General features: G+C 48.1%; 1 protein-coding gene across 2 annotated transcripts; it reads right to left on the bottom strand.

Moving 5' to 3' along the window:
- Positions 1 to 1,070: 1,070 nt before the first annotated feature.
- LOC112236686 (homeobox-containing protein 1-like) lies at positions 1,071 to 18,044 on the bottom strand. Of its 2 annotated transcripts, none has more exons than XM_042301044.1 (9): positions 17,065 to 18,044; positions 13,922 to 14,578; positions 9,762 to 9,847; positions 8,398 to 8,508; positions 8,108 to 8,261; positions 7,560 to 7,642; positions 7,169 to 7,264; positions 4,213 to 4,391; positions 1,071 to 1,266 (listed from the first exon to the last, which is right to left on the bottom strand). In XM_042301044.1, the coding sequence occupies exons 2-9, from the start codon at positions 14,575 to 14,577 to the stop codon at positions 1,123 to 1,125; spliced, it is 1,509 nt and encodes a 502-aa protein (XP_042156978.1). In that variant the 5' UTR covers position 14,578; positions 17,065 to 18,044; the 3' UTR covers positions 1,071 to 1,122. The 2 variants fall into 2 exon arrangements, with proteins under 2 accessions (XP_042156978.1, XP_042156979.1); XM_042301045.1 differs by having other exon boundaries at positions 1,072 to 1,266; positions 4,213 to 4,388.
- Positions 18,045 to 18,089: the final 45 nt, after the last annotated feature.

Here is an 18,089-nt window from a genome sequence, read left to right as displayed (position 1 = left end):
ACCATGATGCTGGGATCAGGGCTAGTGGCACCATGATGCTGGGATCAGGGCTAGTGGCACCATGATGCTGGGATCAGGGCTAGTGGCACCATGATGCTGGGATCAGGGCTAGTGGCACCATGATGCTGGGATCAGGGCTAGTGGCACCATGTTGGGGAAAGGGCTAGAAAACCAGCCTGTGATGAGGACAGGGTACACTGGGGCTGTGACGAGGACAGGGTACACTGGGGCTGTGACGAGGACAGGGCAGGGTATACGTCCAGTAACCACCTCCCCAGTCATTGTTCAGTAACCCTGTCCCCTCTTCCCCCTCCCCTTGTTCAGTCATCCACCCAGTAACCCCCTCCCCTCTTCCCCCTCCCCTTGTTCAGTCATCCACCCAGTAACCCCCTCCCCTCTTCCCCCTCCCCCTGTTCAGTCATCCATCCAGTAACACCCTCCCCAAGTTCAGTCATCCATCCAGTAACCCCTCCCCTCCCCTCTTCCCCTCCCCTTGTTCAGTCATCCATCCAGTAACCCCTCCCCTGTTCCCCTATTCAGTCATCCACCCAGTAACCTCCTCCCCTTGTTCAGTCATCCATCCAGTAACCCCCTCACCTCATTGTCATCCACCCAGTAACCCCCTCCCCTCTTCCCCTTGTTCAGTCCTACATCTAGTAACCCCCTCCCCTCTTCCCTCTCCCATTGTTCAGTCATCCATCCAGTAACCCTCTTCCCCCTCCCCCTGCTCAGTAACCCCTCCCCTTATTCAGTCATTCATCCAGTAACCCCCTCCCCTCTTCCCCCTCCCCCTGCTCAGTAACCCCCTCCCCTCATTCAGTCATCCATCCAGTAACCCCCTCCCCTCATCCCCCTCCTCAGTAACCCCCTCCCCTCATTCAGTCATCCATCCAGTAATCCCCTCCCCTCATTCAGTCATTCATCCAGTAACCCCCTCCCCTCATTCAGTCATCCATCCAGTAACCCCTCCCCTCATTCAGTCATCCATCCAGTAACCCCCTCCCCTCATTCAGTCATCCATCCAGTAACCCCCTCCCCTCATTCAGTCATTCATCCAGTAACCCCCTCCCCTCATTCAGTCATCCATCCAGTAACCCCCTCCCCTCTTCCTCCTCCCCGTGTTTAGTCATCATCCAGGGCCTCTGTCTTGATGTCGCTGGGCACCCCTCCGGTCCGGGAAAGAGCCAGGATGGTGTGGTTGACTGCTGCCATCTCAACGGCCAGAGAGATGGGGTCCTGGTGGTCTCCATGGCCTGGACCATCATCCTAGGAGGAGGAGGGGAGAGATCATCCATATGGAAAGATAGCACACCTTTTATCCTTGTAATGGCTGACTTCTGTGGCAGCATTGGCAGTGCATTTTTAAAAAGTAGTCAATCTCCATTTTAAAGTAGTCCATTTATTGTTCTAGTTCTATTAGTGTACTGGCAGTGCGTACATCAACTAAAATGGTGCACACCACCACCTACTGTGCTGCAGTGTATTGTCTTAACAGGTACAGAGCCAAGGTTACCGCCACCTGCAGTGTATTGTCTTACTTATGGAAACTTTGCTCAGGAGTATAATTAATTGGCTGACCCATCCTGACGACCTGGATGGAATCCTGTGACCCTTCCTTAACCCCTTAACTATCTTGTCAATATAATTGCTATGGGTTAAGTGACTGCCCCAATGGAAAGATCTGGTAGGACCATTCTGTGAACAACGCCAATATAAAGTACTATTTTTTCAAAAAGTTGCCGAAATGCCACGCATGTCCACTTATATCAGTACATTTGTACCAACCTAACCATGACCAGCTTCTATTGAATCAAATACGCTTCACGTGGAAAATATTGACAATACACATTTTTGTTGACTACATTCAACACTTATGGACCTCCGTACAACAATTTCTCACTTCGTGGTCATATTTTTGTGGGGACAGATTTGGGGCGGAGTAAACCCCTCTCGCTTCGCCTCACCCTCTCTGCCCATAGCAGAGCGGAAGCAAGCGGCGGCAAGTAGCCTAGTGGTTACAGCGTTTGGCCAGTAACCGAAAGGTTGCTAGATCAAATCCCCGAGCTGACAAGGAAAATAAGAATTTGTTCTTAACTGACATGCCTATGTACATTTATTTAAAAAAAAATAAAGAAATAGGTTGACTGCTCCTACTGTTTTTCTTTGGTACTGCAGTTTAACTGACACGGACACAGAGAAGTCAGATTTGAAAAGTCTTAATAAGACACTTCAGTCATGGCCTTTGTGCAAAAAAAATCCATTGAATTATTCAAATAATTGTCGCTGCTCCTTGTGCGTGCCCCGAGTGCTAGTGTGCATGTGATATTGGTCTGTACAAAGCCAGATGCAACCCGGATCTAGACGATGCATGAATCGGCGTAAGCAAACCCGAGTAAATTTCCTTGAAAACAACGGGCGGATATTTTGGACACAGTCTCCAGTTCTTATTGTACCTCAGTGGTCCCACCCACATGACTACTTCAAAATGGAGATCTAACATGGTGGGACTCTGGGAGGGGGAACAGCCGGAAGCAGAGATGTAGTTAACCAATAACACGAGGCCATGTGTTATGACCTTTCTATCATGGCAGTGACGTGGTCATAGCTACGAGGCGAAGCCGAGCGGCATAGAGTCGTAGACCACCGCAGCCGTGATGAAAATGTCATGACACATGGACGTGTGTATTATTGCTTTTATACAACGGGGTTAGCAGAATTAAAAAAGATTCGTTCCAAAACCATACATTTTTCAACAAAACACAATGCTACATTCACGAACACTGGTTGTCAAGTGCAATTTTAGGCGTTCTCTGGTCGTTAGTTCTATTCCTATCGACTGCCATGTAAAGCAAAACCACCCAAGAATTGGTTGATATCAACCTGCAAAGTTCTGGAACTATCGGAAACCAAAAATGGTTGCTATGGAAGCTCCCCCCCCCCCTTGCTAGCTAGCCAACTACACAGCGAACACAATCACTTCAGACTGAAGCTAGCAAGACAGCAAACTAGCTGCTTTTCGTTTAGTTTTTGTTAAAAAATAAAAATAAAATAAAAATGTCTTTATAAAAATGACGCTGATTCATGATTGACTGGCTGAAACAATGTCTCGTCCCGACTCACAACACCTTCATTATTATAGGACACAGTGGAGATTGAATTTTAATATTGCAACATTGTTGCAAATGTCGGAGATAATGTCAAGACGGTTTTTACAGTGGCGATCAAGATTATAAATCGCAACGCTCGGCATATGAGACAGTGGTCCCTGGTCCTGGCTGCATACCTGTCCCTGGTCCTGGCTGCATACCTGTCCCTGGTCCTGGCTACATACCTGTCCCTGGTTCTGGCTGCATACCTGTCCCTGGTCCTGGCTGCATACCTGTCCCTGGTCCTGGCTGCATACCTGTCCCTGGTTCTGGCTGCATACCTGTCCCTGGTTCTGGCTGCATACCTGTCCCTGGTCCTGGCTGCATACCTGGTCCTGGCTGCATACCTGGTCCTGGTCCCTGGCCTGGTCCTGGCTGCATACCTGTCCCTGGCCTGGTCCTGGCTGCATACCTGTCCCTGGCCTGGTCCTGGCTGCATACCTGTCCCTGGCCTGGTCCTGGCTGCATACCTGTCCCTGGCCTGGTCCTGGCTGCATACCTGTCCCTGTCCCTGGTTCTGGCTGCATACCTGTCCCTGGCCTGGTCCTGGCTGCATACCTGTCCCTGTCCCTGGTTCTGGCTGCATACCTGTCCCTGGTTCTGGCTGCATACCTGTCCCTGGTTCTGGCTGCATACCTGTCCCTGGTCCTGGCTTCATACCTGTCCCTGGTCCTGGCTGCATACCTGTCCCTGGTCCTGGCTGCATACCTGGTTCTGGCTGCATACCTGTCCCTGGTCCTGGCTGCATACCTGGTCCTGGCTGCATACCTGTCCCTGGTTCTGGCTGCATACCTGTCCCTGGTTCTGGCTGCATACCTGTCCCTGGTTCTGGCTGCATACCTGTCCCTGGTTCTGGCTGCATACCTGTCCCTGGTTCTGGCTGCATACCTGTCCCTGGTTCTCCCTGGTTCTGGCTGCATACCTGTCCCTGGTCCTGGCTGCATACCTGTCCCTGGTCCTGGCTGCATACCTGGTCCTGGCTGCATACCTGTCTCTGTATCTGGCTGCATACCTGGTTCTGGCTGCATACCTGGTTCTGGCTGCATACCTGGTTCTGGCTGCATACCTGTGTGGGTGAAGTGGGCTCCAGCCTGTAGAAGCCAAAGGGTCTGGCCATGGGTCTCTTGTCGAAGTAGGGCAGGTCACAAGCCTGTTCTGTGTAGTCGCCTCCATCGATGTCGTCGCTGTTGGAATGTCCTCCAGGACTCTGAACGTCTATCCCATGGCTCTCCAAGATCGTGGCTTCTTGAGAAAAACAGAATATATTTCATGATGTGCCAAATCTTGACTTATTATAGGGTAAACATTATAATAAGCCGCCTAATATTTGCAGCCATAGGTGCTAATATCTTTCTAGGAACAGTCGTCAGTATTGTGGAGGGCAGCAGGTAGCCTAGTGTCTAGAGCGTTGGGCCAGTAACCGAAAGGTAGCTAGATAGAATCCCAACGCTGACAAGGTACAAATCTGTCGTTCTGCCCCTAAACAAGGCAGTTAAACCCACTGTTCCTTCAAGGCCGTCATTGTAATAAAGGTTAAGTTAAATAAAGGTTAAAAAAATAAAAAAACAAATACAAAAGTTGTGGAATCGTTATAATGTTAATGTAAGAGTTGGATGGAGAACACTGATCTGAGAACAGTTCTTCCTTTCGTTCTCTCCAATCAGTATTAACACATGCCTCAACGACTCACTTCTGAAACATTCGCTCTGCATGGTGTTTTGGGAAACTTATGTTACGTCTTCGGGGCCGTTGTAGGAAAGATGCATTGTTTAAACACTCCAAATTCGAAGTTCCATCACTATCAAGAAACCGAGCCCTCGTTCTTTGTCTTTATTACAACAGATACCCAGCCTCAAGCCCGCGTTACCAATATTAGCCCAGCGTCCCCAATATTAGCCCAGCGTCCCCAATATTAGCCCAGCGCGCCCAATATTAGCCCAGCGCGCCCAATATTAGCCCAGCGCGCCCAATATTAGCCCAGCACGCCCAATATTAGCCCAGCGTCCCCAATATTAGCCCAGTGCGCCCAATATTAGCCAGCGTCCCCAATATTAGCCCAGTGCGGCCAATATTAGCCCAGCGTCACCAATATTAGCCCAGCGTCCCCAATATTAACCCAGCGTCCCCAATATTAGCCCAGCGTCCCCAATATTAGCCCAGCGTCACCAATATTAGCCCAGCGCCCCCAATATTAGCCCAGCGCCCCCAATATTAGCCCAGCGCCCCCAATATTGGCCCAGCGCCCCAATATTAGCCCAGCGCCCCCAATATTAGCCCAGCGCCCCCAATATTAGCCCAGCGCCCCCAATATTAGCCCAGCGTCCCCAATATTAGCCCAGCGTGCCCAAGATTAGCCCAGCGTCCCCAAGATTAGCCCAGCGTCCACAAGCCCACGTTACCAATATTATCCCAGCATCCCCAATATTATCCCAGCGTTACCAATATTAGCCCAGCGTGCCCAAGATTAGCCCAGCGTGCCCAAGATTAGCCCAGTGTCCACAAGCCCACGTTACCAATATTATCCCAGCATCCCCAATATTATCCCAGCGTCACCAATATTAGCCCAGCGTGCCCAAGATTAGCCCAGCGTCCACAAGCCCACGTTACCAATATTGGCCCAGCGTCCCCAATATTGGCCCAGCGTCCCCAATATTGGCCCAGCGTCCCCAATATTGGCCCAGCGTCCCCAATATTGGCCCAGCGTCCCCAATATTGGCCCAGCGTCCCCAATATTGGCCCAGCGTCCCCAATATTGGCCCAGCGTCCCCAATATTGGCCCAGCGTCCCCAAGCCAGCGATACCAATATTGGCCCAGCTTCCCCAATATTAGCCCACGTTACCAATATTATCCCAGCATCCCCAATATTAGCCCAGCATGCCCAATATTAGCCCAGCTTCCCCAATATTAGCCCAGCTTCCCCAAGCCCGCGTCCCCAATATTGGCCCAGCGTCCCCAATATTGGCCCAGCGTCCCCAAGCCAGCGATACCAATATTGGCCCAGCTTCCCCAATATTAGCCCACGTTACCAATATTATCCCAGCATCCCCAATATTAGCCCAGCATGCCCAATATTAGCCCAGCTTCCCCAATATTAGCCCAGCTTCCCCAAGCCCGCGTTACCAATATTGGCCCAGCGTCCCCAAGCCCGCGTTACCAATATTATCCCAGCTTCCCCAATATTAGCCCACGTTACCAATATTATCCCAGCATCCCCAATATTAGCCCAGCATGCCCAATATTAGCCCAGCTTCCCCAATATTAGCCCAGCTTCCCCAATATTAGCCCAGCGTCCACAAGCCCATGTTACCAATATTATCCCAGCATCCTCAATATTAGCCCAGCGTTATCAATATTAGCCCAGCGTCCACAAGATTATCCCAGCTTCTCCAAGATTAGCCCAGCTTCCCAAATATTATCCCAGCGTCCCCATGATTAGCCCAGCGTCCCCAATATTAGCTAAGCGTTACCAATATTAGCCCAGCTTCCCCAATAATAGCCCAGCGTCCACAAGCCCATGTTACCAATATTATCCCAGCATCCCCAATATTAGCCCAGCGTTATCAATATTAGCCCAGCGTCCCCAAGATTATCCCAGCTTCTCCAAGATTATCCCAGCTTCTCCAAGATTATCCCAGCTTCTCCAAGATTATCCCAGCTTCTCCAAGATTATCCCAGCTTCTCCAAGATTATCCCAGCTTCTCCAAGATTATCCCAGCTTCTCCAAGATTATCTCAGCGTCCCCAATATTAGCCCAGCGTCCCCAATATTAGCCCAGCGTCCCCAATATTAGCCCAGCGTCCCCAATATTAGCCCAGCGTCCCCAATATTAGCCCAGCGTCCCCAATATTAGCCCAGCGTCCCCAATATTAGCCCAGCGTCCCCAATATTAGCCCAGCGTCCCCAATATTAGCCCAGCGTCCCCAATATTAGCCCAGCGTCCCCAATATTAGCCCAGCGTCCCCAATATTAGCCCAGCGTCCCCAATATTAGCCCAGCTTCTCCAAGATTAGCCAAGCATTACCAATATTAGCCCGTCTCTTGATCTCCTTGCGTCGGTTGGCAAACCAGTTGTAGACTTTGAGGGATGTGACTCTCTCCAGGTCAGAAAGCTTCTTCCCTGGAATAAAACACTCCACAGTTTATTATTGCGTATAGTAAATTATATTCCTTAGGGCAAAGTATGCTGATTTGTTTATATTTTTTAACAATTAAGAAAAGCAGAGCAACTCACAATCAGTGCATTCAACTTAAGGTAGCTAGGTAAGACAGATACAATGACTGTGATACGAGGTTGGTAAAGTAAAAAATGTACTCAACAAAGCAGCTATCAGCAAAATCAGGTCCTAGTAAGAAAAGAGGTGCATGAGAACAAGAAAAGCCAGTACAACGGTAAGGTGGACAGAAGGAAATACCTGGTTTCTGGATAACCGCGTTGCAGGCGTTGGCGATCTCCTCTCTCTTGGCTTCGTCGGGGTACTGGTTGTCATTGAAGTAGCTGAGGAGAAGAGGTGGTTGTCATGGCAAAACATAGGATTTAGGTAGTATTCCAAATGGTACCCTATTCTCACATCTCTCCTCGCCCCCTTCTCAAAACCCATTGGATGAGATGGAAGAGAGGCCGCAAGGTTGAGATTCTCTCCTATGTAGTGCACTACTTTTGACAAGGGCCCTCTCCTCACATCTCCTGCCCAATCGCCTCGCACAACTAGTAATCTCCCCACCCCCCCCCTCTCTCTCCACTCATCCCTCCCCCTAACCTCTCTCCCCTCCCCTAACCTCTCTCCCCTTTCCCTCCCCCTAACCTCTCTCCCCTCCCCCTAACCTCTCTCTCCCCTTTCCCTCCCTCTAACCTCTCTCTCCCCTTTCCCCCCCCTAACCTCTCTCCCCTCATCCCTCCCCTTAACCTCTCTCCCCTCATCCCTCCCCTTAACCTCTCTCTCCCCTCATCCCTCCCCCTAACCTCTCCATCACAGCCAGACATTCCTTCCTCCAGGTAAAGCGACTCCCACGCCGAAGCCGGAAGCTCCCGGGGGCGGTGCTTATAGGGGGTGGGGTCTGTCTCCACTCCATCTCCTCCAGAGCCATGGGGGCAGGGCACATGTTTAGAGTGGCACCTGGAGGAGCCAATAGAGAGAAAGCATTAAGTTAGAACTTTTTAACATGTCTCATATTCACTAGACACCAAATGGAACCAAAAGGGCTGAAATTGTTTTAGTTTAGAGACCAGACCAGACAGACAGGTAGGTGTACCTGGGGTAGTTTTCTCTAGCTGGTACCAGCGGTAGAAAGCTCTCTTCTTCTGTTCGCTGAGATCAGAGCCGTGCTGGAGCAACCAATGAGAGATCCTGCTCTGACTGATACCTGGAAGCACACAGGCACCACACAGTTAAAAACAGCAGCCTTACCAGGCAATAAACACAGAGACTTAACACATACAGCAAAGAGAATTGTAGCCTACATATACGCATTACTAATGTAGCTATCACTGTACTGCATATAGATATACACACTAAACCCAATTGAGATGGTTTGGGATGAGTTGGACTGCAGAGTGAAGGAAAAGCAGCCAACAAGTGCTCAGCATAGGCGGGAACTCCTTCAAGACTGTTGGAAAAGCATTCCAGGTGAAGCTGGTTGAGAGAATGCTAAGACTGTGCAAAGCTGTCGTGAAGGCAAAGGGTGGCTACTTTAAAGAATCATATATAAAATATATTTTCATTTGTTTAACACTTTTTTTGGTTACTACATGATTCCATATGTTTTATTTCATAGTGTTGATGTCTTCACTATTATTCTACAATGTAGAAAATAGTAAAAATAAAGGAAAATCCTTGAATGAATAGGTGTGTCCAAACTTTTGACTGGGACTGTAAATATATATACACACACACACACACAATCACTAATGTAGCTATCACTGTACTGACTAAAAACACACTACTGTTCAAAAGTTTGTGGTCACTTAGAAATGTCATTGTTTTTTGACAGATAAGCACATTTTTTGTCCATTAAAATTATCAGAAATATAGTGTAGACATTGTTAATGTTGTAAATGACTATTGTAGCTGGAAATGGCTGATTTTTTAAATGGAATATCTACATAGGTGTACAGAGGCCCATTATCAGCAACCATCACTCCTGTGTTCCAATGGCACGTTGTGTTAGCTAATCCAAGTTTATCATTTTAAAAGGATAACTGATCATTAGAAAACCCTTTTGCAATCATGTTAGCACAGCTGAAAAAACTGTGGTCCTGATTAAAGAAGCAATAAAACTGTCCTTCTTTAGACAAGTATCTGGAGCATTAGCATTTGTGGGTTCGATTACAGGCTCAAAAAGACCAGAAACAAAGCACCAGAAACAAAGTGACCCCAAACTTTGAACGGTAGTGTGTGTGTGTGCACACACACACCTAATGTAGCTATCACTGTACTGCCCATATACTAAAATATATGTCTGATGAAATAAAGGCTATTCAACTCAATCCTATGTCTGTTAGAGAGTTGATTGCTGTGTGAGGCTTGTAGTGCAAAGGTTTGTCAGTTATAGTGGAAGCTTCACGGTCTTACTGACCTGGGCCAACACAGAATGTGTGTGTGTGTGTCTTCACTGACCTGTGACCTGAGCCACCACAGCCTGAGAGATTCTCCTGTTTCCCAGAAAGGACTTGATCTCCTCCTTGACGATACTGCTGTCCCTCCTGCACACACACACACACACACACACATAGTTATGTTTGCTTTGTAAAACATGGACCAGTGTGTTTTCTACTACCATGTAGTTCGTTGTCCAATCAAAAACGCATCCTTTGACCAACCTGTAAGAAAACATAAAATGGGCCAAACCTCATGTCTCTATCATAATCCGTACAAAAGTTATTGGAGTTTAACCGTTGTAGGAATTAGAATGAGGAAAACTAAAATCAATGGAGGTCAAAGGAGGGGGAAAAAAAGTGGATAAACGTCAGTTGCGTCAGCTAGGCTATAGATGCTGTGTGAGAACTAAGTCTACTGGTCACCTGACAGGTTCACTGTTAAACTGGTCATCTTTCTTCTCGATTCCGCAGGCCATAAAACTATATTAGGAGGTAAGACAGACACTCAGTATTTGACTTTACTGTTATGAAAAGTATGATTAAATGACTGAACAATAATCTTATTTTAAATGAAACTGTAACTAAGTAAACTTATACTCTGTTTTATTATATCTGATTAACAATATGAGTTCATAAGAAGGGATTGTGAGACACGGACAAGGAGTAATTAAAGTTAATGAACACCATTCCAACTAGGAAGAAAGGAATGGGTTGTGGATTAAGTAAACAGAAAAGGTAGTTAACCTATGGTTGAACCGACAAAACTGAGCTCTGGGGTGTTTTAGATAAGACAGTGAGTGCATTCCTAGGTTTTCTGTTAATTAGAGCGGTCAGCTAAGTGGTGATCGATAATGTTGAGGGATCAAAAGTTAATTCAGTTGTGTTGTGTGTCTTGTGTTATGTGTTAGTGAGTTGGAATGAACTTTGAATTAACTTTTAAAGTTCCCTTTGTCTTGGTTCGAGAGGAGGGGATTCATTTTAGAAGCAATGAAATGACGTCATGTTATTGTATATAAACTGTTGCTCGTGGTTAAGTGGCAGCGCGCTCCGGGAATAAATTCTGTTACCTATTATTGAAATGGCTGGTCTCCGTCTATTTTATGCAAACAAGAATCTTACAAATTCTCATAAAATAGATTAAGGGAATTCAATTAATGAAAACATATTGGTATGATTAAATTACAGTAACATTTACGCTTTTCTATATTCATTCCTGAGATTTTCTCACAAAAAACAAGCACATCTGTTTAAATGTCAATGGAGTAATGAGCTTTTAATTTTCAAAGCCTTTTTAACTCAGCTTGTGTCACGCTCATTGAACTTTAAAAACAACAACCACAAAATGAAAAAACCTGCCAAGTTATGAGAAACCTGCACCGTTATGTCAACAGAGCTTGGTGTTTATTATGGGATGTATTAGGTTACATAACACCAATTTATTTTTTGCTGATATGTTTGAGAAAGATCCCATGGAACGATTCAGTAAATGAAGAATCTATATTTCTCTTGTTGAAATGGATTTTGTAATATAAGGAAGTTAAATTTCATCTCCAAAGCCTGTTTTTCTGGACAGAGCGGGCGGACACCCTACGGACACCCTACCAGGCCGAGCGGGCGGACACCCTACCAGGCCGAGCGGGCGGACACCCTGCCAGGCCGAGCGGGCGGACACCCTGCCAGGCCAAGCGGGCGGACACCCTGAGCGGGCGGACACCCTGCCAGGCCGAGCGGGCGGGCACCCTACCAGGCCGAGCGGGCGGGCACCCTACCAGGCCGAGCGGGCGGGCACCCTACCAGGCCGAGCGGGCGGACACCCTACCAGGCCGAGCGGGCGGACACCCTACCAGGCCGAGCGGGCGGACACCCTACCAGGCCGAGCGGGCGGACACCCTACCAGGCCGAGCGGGCGGACACCCTACCAGGTAGAGTGCCCTCCTTGCCTACTGCAGTTTCCCTTCGTTGGGCTGAAAGTGGGGACCTGGTCTAGTAAAAGAGCCTGATCTGACGAGATGGAAGACGAGGTGTACAGCAGTCGCTGTCCTGCAGGTGCTCACTATTCCACTACTCTCCATATTTCCCAGATCGAATGAGTCACGCCTCCTCCTCCCTTATTGAGGCGCAGCTAAAATTAGATAGACCCACAAAGAAAGACTGCTGCTTATCGACACTATGAGGATACGTCCCAAATAGCACCCTATTGCCTATATAGTGCACTACTTTAAACCAGAGCACTGTGGAACTTTTTCAAAAGTAGTGCACTATATAGGGATTAGGATGACATCTGCGACAGGCTCTAAATCAGGAGGGAGGAGAATGGGAGGGTGGGTAGAGGAGGAGAGGAGGAGGGTGAGTGAGTGGAGGAGGGTGGGTAGAGGAGGAGGAGGGTGGTGAGTGGAGGAGGAGGAGGGTGGTGAGTGGAGGAGGATGGGTGGTGAGTGGAGGAGGATGGGTGGTGAGTGGAGGAGGATGGGTGGTGAGTGGAGGAGGATGGGTAGTGAGTGGAGGAGGATGGGTAGTGAGTGGAGGAGGATGAAGGTGCCAACAGCTAAACACAGCAGAGCTGAGAAAACTGAAGGAAACAGGCACATTAAGGGGCGATCTGCAGTTTATAAAGTACAAAAATGGATGCACCAATAGTAGACTCCTCCTTTAAGATAATATCCGTAGTATGGAGGATATAACGTGGGGGTGTGGAACGCAGCCCCATCCAACGCGCAGCAGCCCCATCCAACCGCGCAGCCCCATCCAACCGCGCAGCCCCATCCAACCGCGCAGCCCCATCCAACCGCGCAGCAGCCCCATCCAACCGCGCAGCCCCATCCAACCGCGCAGCCCCATCCAACCGCAGCAGCCCCATCCAACCGCGCAGCCCCATCCAACCGCGCAGCCCCATCCAACCGCGCAGCCCCATCCAACCGCGCAGCCCCATCCAACCGCGCAGCCCCATCCAACCGCGCAGCCCCATCCAACCGCGCAGCCCCATCCAACCGCGCAGCCCCATCCAATCCCGCGCAGCCCCATCCAACCGCGCAGCCCCATCCAACCGCGCAGCCCCATCCAACCGCGCAGCCCCATCCAACCGCGCAGCCCCATCCAACCGCGCAGCCCCATCCCAACCGCGCAGCCCCATCCAACCGCGCAGCCCCATCCAACCGCGCAGCACCATCCAACCACGCAGCACCATCCAACCACGCAGCACCATCCAACCACGCAGCACCATCCAACCACGCAGCACTCTGCAACATGAGACTGATCCCAGGGAGTGTTTCTGAACACGGCTTCCCTTACAGGACATTATGTAATCTAATGCACCTTCTAAGAGGAGGGGGCAGACATGGTAGCAAAGCTTTTTAACATTATAGTTACTGTGCTATGCATTCATCCTGTTCCCCTTGTAACTCAACAGATGCATACATCAAGAGACCTACGGGCAGGACGACTGTTCACATACATTTTCATTTGGATGACTTAATAATAGTTAGTCAATAGTGGAAGTGGTAGCCTAAACGTTTTCATGCTTTTAAGTGTGTGAAAGACTGTGACTGATACAGTCCTGATGGTGGTGGACTGGTGTATAAACTGATATGATGGTGGACTGGTGTATAAACTGATACAGTCCTGATGGTGGACTGGTGTATAAACTGATATGATGGTGGACTGGTGTATAAACTGATATGATGGTGGTGGACTGGTGTATAAACTGATACAGTCCTGATGGTGGTGGACTGGTGTATATGATACAGGTGGTGTAGACTGGTGTATAAACTGATACAGTCCTGATGGTGGTGGACTGGTGTATAAACTGATACAGTCCTGATGGTGGTGGACTGGTGTATAAACTGATACAGTCCTGATGGTGGTGGACTGGTGTATAAACTGATACAGTCCTGATGGTGGTGGACTGGTGTATAAACTGATACAGTCCTGATGGTGGTGGACTGGTGTATAAACTGATACAGTCCTGATGGTGGTGGACTGGTGTATAAACTGATACAGTCCTGATGGTGGTGGACTGGTGTATAAAATGACATATTGAATATGATCTCACACAGACTGAGTACCGGCCTGTTTAGCCATCATCACACTTCTTGTCATGCCAAAGAGGACAAAACTGCAAAGTTCAGGATTTCAGAGATATAAATATAGTTCTATTGACCCCACCGTGACATCATCACTGACCTCATGAGCTCCTCCACCTTGTCATCAATGTCCAGCTCCTCCTCCGTGGCCTCGAACCCGAACGGCCTGACGGCAGCAGCGCTATTCATTGGGTACCGAGGCGGCGAGAGCTTCCCATTGGGCGTTGCTGCCAGGCTGTCCCGACCCCCGTTCTGCACCATGGCGACCAGCGACACCGGGGACGAGAGGATGGCAGAGGGCGGGGGCGGGCCGGGTGGTGGGGAGGTGTCGTAGCCGTTGCTAGGCGACGGGGAGAGCCCCCCACGTGGAGGGAGGTACTGTGTCTGTGTGGCGGTAGAGTTGGTGGAGGATGAGGCCAGGGCCATGTTAACATTACTGCTTCCACCATTATTATGATTACTACCACAGGAAGAGGATGTTGTTGAGGAGGTGGTGGCGGCAGAAACAGAGGCAGGGTTGTTGTTGTTGTTGTTGTTTGTGGTGGTGCTATTGGGGTCGGACACAGAGCTATTTGCTCCTCCTCCGTAGGAGGAGGAGGTGCGACGACCGAACTTGTCCCCGTGCTCGCGGTCCAGCCGGTCTAGGGTGTCCAGGGCGTGGAGGATCTCTTGCTTGGTCATGCCCGTACGCCGCAGCCTCTGGAGCAAGTCGATCTGCTCGATGGTGAAGCGAGGCTCGTCTGTGTAATGAGACATCCTGGAGGAGAGGAGGAGGGGGAGGAAGGGACAGAGGTGGGGGAGAGGGAGAGGAGGAAGAAGAGCGTGAGAGAAAAGGAATGAAAAAGTAAGAGAGAGGGGGAGGTATGGAGGGAGAAAATAAATGAGGGAGATTCTTTCGGGAACAGCAGACAATTCATGTAAAGTCACCTTGAAAGCAGCAGCAGATGCTGTCTCATAATCATTCTACTGCTTTAAGACCAATAATAAATGCACTTCCCCCACTGCATGGGTTTTCCATAGGCTAAACATTTCTCCGAATGGTTTTCCATAAGCATTTCACTGTGTTAAGAAATCAATATCATCATAACCAGGCTGCGGCACATTTTCCATCTTATGAAGCATTGGCAGGGTAGCCTAGTGGTTAGAGTGGAGGGGCGGCAGGGTAGCCTAGTGGTTAGAGGGGTGGAGGGGCGGCAGGTAGCCTAGTGGCAGTGGGGTAGCCTAGTGGTTAGAGTGGAGGGGCGGCAGGGTAGCCTAGTGGTTAGAGTGGAGGGGCGGCAGGGTAGCCTAGTGGTTAGAGTGGAGGGGCGGCAGGGGCCTAGTGGTTAGAGTGGAGGGGCGGCAGCCTAGTGGTTAGAGTGGAGGGGCGGCAGGGTAGCCTAGTGGTTAGAGTGGAGGGGCGGCAGGGTAGCCTAGTGGTTAGAGTGGAGGCAGGGTTAGAGGGAGGGGCGGCAGGGTAGCCTAGTGGTTAGAGTGGAGGGGCGGCAGGGTAGCCTAGTGGTTAGAGTGGAGGGGCGGCAGGGTAGCCTAGTGGTTAGAGTGGAGGGGCGGCAGGGTAGCCTAGTGGTTAGAGTGGAGGGGCGGCAGGGTAGCCTAGTGGTTAGAGTGGAGGGGCGGCAGGGTAGCCTAGTGGTTAGAGTGGAGGGGCGGCAGGGTAGCCTAGTGGTTAGAGTGGAGGGGCGGCAGGGTAGCCTAGTGGTTAGAGCGTTGGACTAGTAACTGGAAGGTTGCAAGTTCAAATCCCCGAGCTGACAAGGAACAAATCTGCCCCTGAACAGGCAGTTAACCCACTGTTCCTAGGCCGTCATTGAAAATAAGAATTTGTTCTTAACCGACTTTCCTAGTTAAATAAAGGAAAAATAAAAAATGCATTCACTTCTGACCACTAGATCCATGCTTACATTGGATTTACTTTCAGTTCTAGAACCACCATACGACAGTGATCTGGAGCCTAATTCCATCTTCTCAAAGCTGACAACTGATCTGTATTTAAATAAGTAAAATTGCCCTTTTTTCATAGTCTGCTGCCATGGCTAAGTAAACCAGCACACCATTAAAACCTGTCCACTGCTAGCTACAGTCTTAAACCATTTCAAATCATGTTGCCTGACTAACTTTTCTAATCTAGAGCCCATCAACTAGTAATAGAATAGGGACAATTATGAAAAGGTTTCAGGTGTTGTCTTTGAACAATTTGTTACAGGGATTCTTCCCGTTCTCTCAGTAACCTAGACCAGCCGAGGCTCAATCACTGCCTTTGTATTCATTACCTACCCACCTGAGCAGGAGATATTTACCCAGTTAACAGTTAACTAGACTGTAGGTTAACTAACAAAGCTGGGTTAACCAGAAGGAGCACAAAGCTAACAAAAAGGTTAACTTCTAGTTAGACCACAAGACAAGGTGTGTGTGTGTGTGTGTGTGTTTTTGTGTGTGTGTGAGAGAGACTGTTATACAACTGTAATTTATCCTCAGTTCTGACCGATGATGTGTATAAACCCATCATCGGTTGACCTAATCCTTCAGTTGTCTCCTCTGACAGATGGCATAGGGCATAGGGTCCTTGGTTTCTGCCCTTCTTTAATGCGGTCTAGTATTTCAACTGTGGTGCTGCATATGTTTGTAAGGCTTTTTAGGTCTGTAAAAAAATAAATAATAATTCTCTCATCATGGCATCAGCCACAAATAAGCTTTTAACAACTATATCTTGATTTAGTCATATAGGTAATGGGTGCGTCGAGTAGCTGCATATTTCTGTGTAGTTCAAGTACATTTGCGAAACAGCCCAGATTCAAAACGCAAAGAAAATAAAAAATTCACACAGATAGGAACTTGTTTACATGAGTCATTCTGCAATGCATCATCGTTACCTTGCTGGGCAAAACGAGGTAAACAAAGGCCTTCGGGTCCACAACAAAACTGTTGTTGTTACGGTACTGAAAATAAGAGCTGGTACTGGCTAGTAATTAGCCTTTCCAGACAGACCTATCCAGTAAAAAAATACTCTTTGCTAGTTTATTGGTAAGCTAGCAAATTCAAAATAATACATTTGACTTTAGGCTATGCATTTTTTGCTAACTTAGTTAAATCAGACAACGGTTTCAGTTTAATTTAAATGGGCTGGTTATTATTATTATTATTTTTTAACCAGATTGTAAGATAGACAACTGCTAATCCACCATTAGAAAAAAAAATGTATAGGCTAGTAGCTAACGTTTGCTTGCTAAATATATTAAATCTTACCTTATGTTAGCTGGCTATCTCGATGTGCCTCCGTACACTTGACCCTTTAATTATTGCACCACCACAAAACAGCGTGTGGCGGTCGGGAAAACCACTTCTTGCCCGGCCCTTTTTACTAGATTTCAATCACAAGCGGACTGTTTTGTCTTTTGTCTGACTGACAACAGCCATATTGAAAGAAACACCTTGACGATAGTTACATGGGAGTTGTAGTTTTAATTTTGGTCAGCGCGATAACAAGGAAATTTGACACAAACTACATTTCCTACCCGACAAAAGAAACCGGATCATTAAAGGTTCCTAGACATTTGGAAGCGTAGTTTATTAAGATGTACTAAAATTCAGTTGTAAATAAAAACTTGGTAAAGATGTATAAGTATACAGTTTATTGTAACACCATATTGATATTAAAAAAAGAGATTAGTGGTCATCCCATCGATTTCTTTTAAAAATGTCTAGTTTCCATCTAGAAATAAAATGGAACATTCATACAGTCAGATCAGACTGAATGCACGTATAAAACATTTGAAAAATAATTAAAAACAAGCCCAATGTGCAATGTCTTAAACCCCTTAATACATTACATAAATACCCAAATCTGCATACAAAACAGAACCCATCCATGCACAGCAACTATACTGAACAAAAATATTAACGCAAATTGCAACAATTTCAAAAATTACTTACAGTTCATATAAGAAAATGTGTCAATTGAAATAAATTGGTTAGACCCTCGTCTACAGATTTCACATTACTGGGCAGGAGCGCTACCATGGGTGGGCTTAGGAAGCCATAGGCCCACCCACTTGAGAGCCAGTCCCACCCACTCAGAATTGGTTGTTTCCCCCGCCAACAAAAGGGTTTTATTACAGACAGAAATACTCCTTAGCGGGCCTCCCGAGTGGCGCAGTGGTCTAAGGCGCTTGAGTCGTCACTACAGACCTGGGTTCGATCCCAGGCTGTGTCGCAGCCGGCTGCGACCGGGAGACCCATGAAGCGGTGCACAATTGGCCCGGGTTAGGGGA

This window comes from Oncorhynchus tshawytscha, linkage group LG18 (assembly GCF_018296145.1).
Source record: "Oncorhynchus tshawytscha isolate Ot180627B linkage group LG18, Otsh_v2.0, whole genome shotgun sequence".
NCBI classification, from domain to species: Eukaryota; Metazoa; Chordata; class Actinopteri; order Salmoniformes; family Salmonidae; genus Oncorhynchus; species Oncorhynchus tshawytscha.
This window is presented reverse-complemented; position numbering and strand designations above follow the sequence as displayed.

Excerpts from the sequence above, each read along its gene's own strand:
- LOC112236686 (XM_042301044.1), bottom strand. The coding sequence starts at position 14,577 with ATGTCTCATTACACAGACGAGCCTCGCTTCACCATCGAGCAGATCGAC. Across the intron at positions 8,262-8,397 it reads GCTAGAGAAAACTACCCCAG|GTGCCACTCTAAACATGTGC; the intron begins GTACACCTACCT and ends TGGCTCCTCCAG. Across the intron at positions 7,643-8,107 it reads TGTCTGGCTGTGATGGAGAG|CTACTTCAATGACAACCAGT; the intron begins GTTAGGGGGAGG and ends TCTTCTCCTCAG.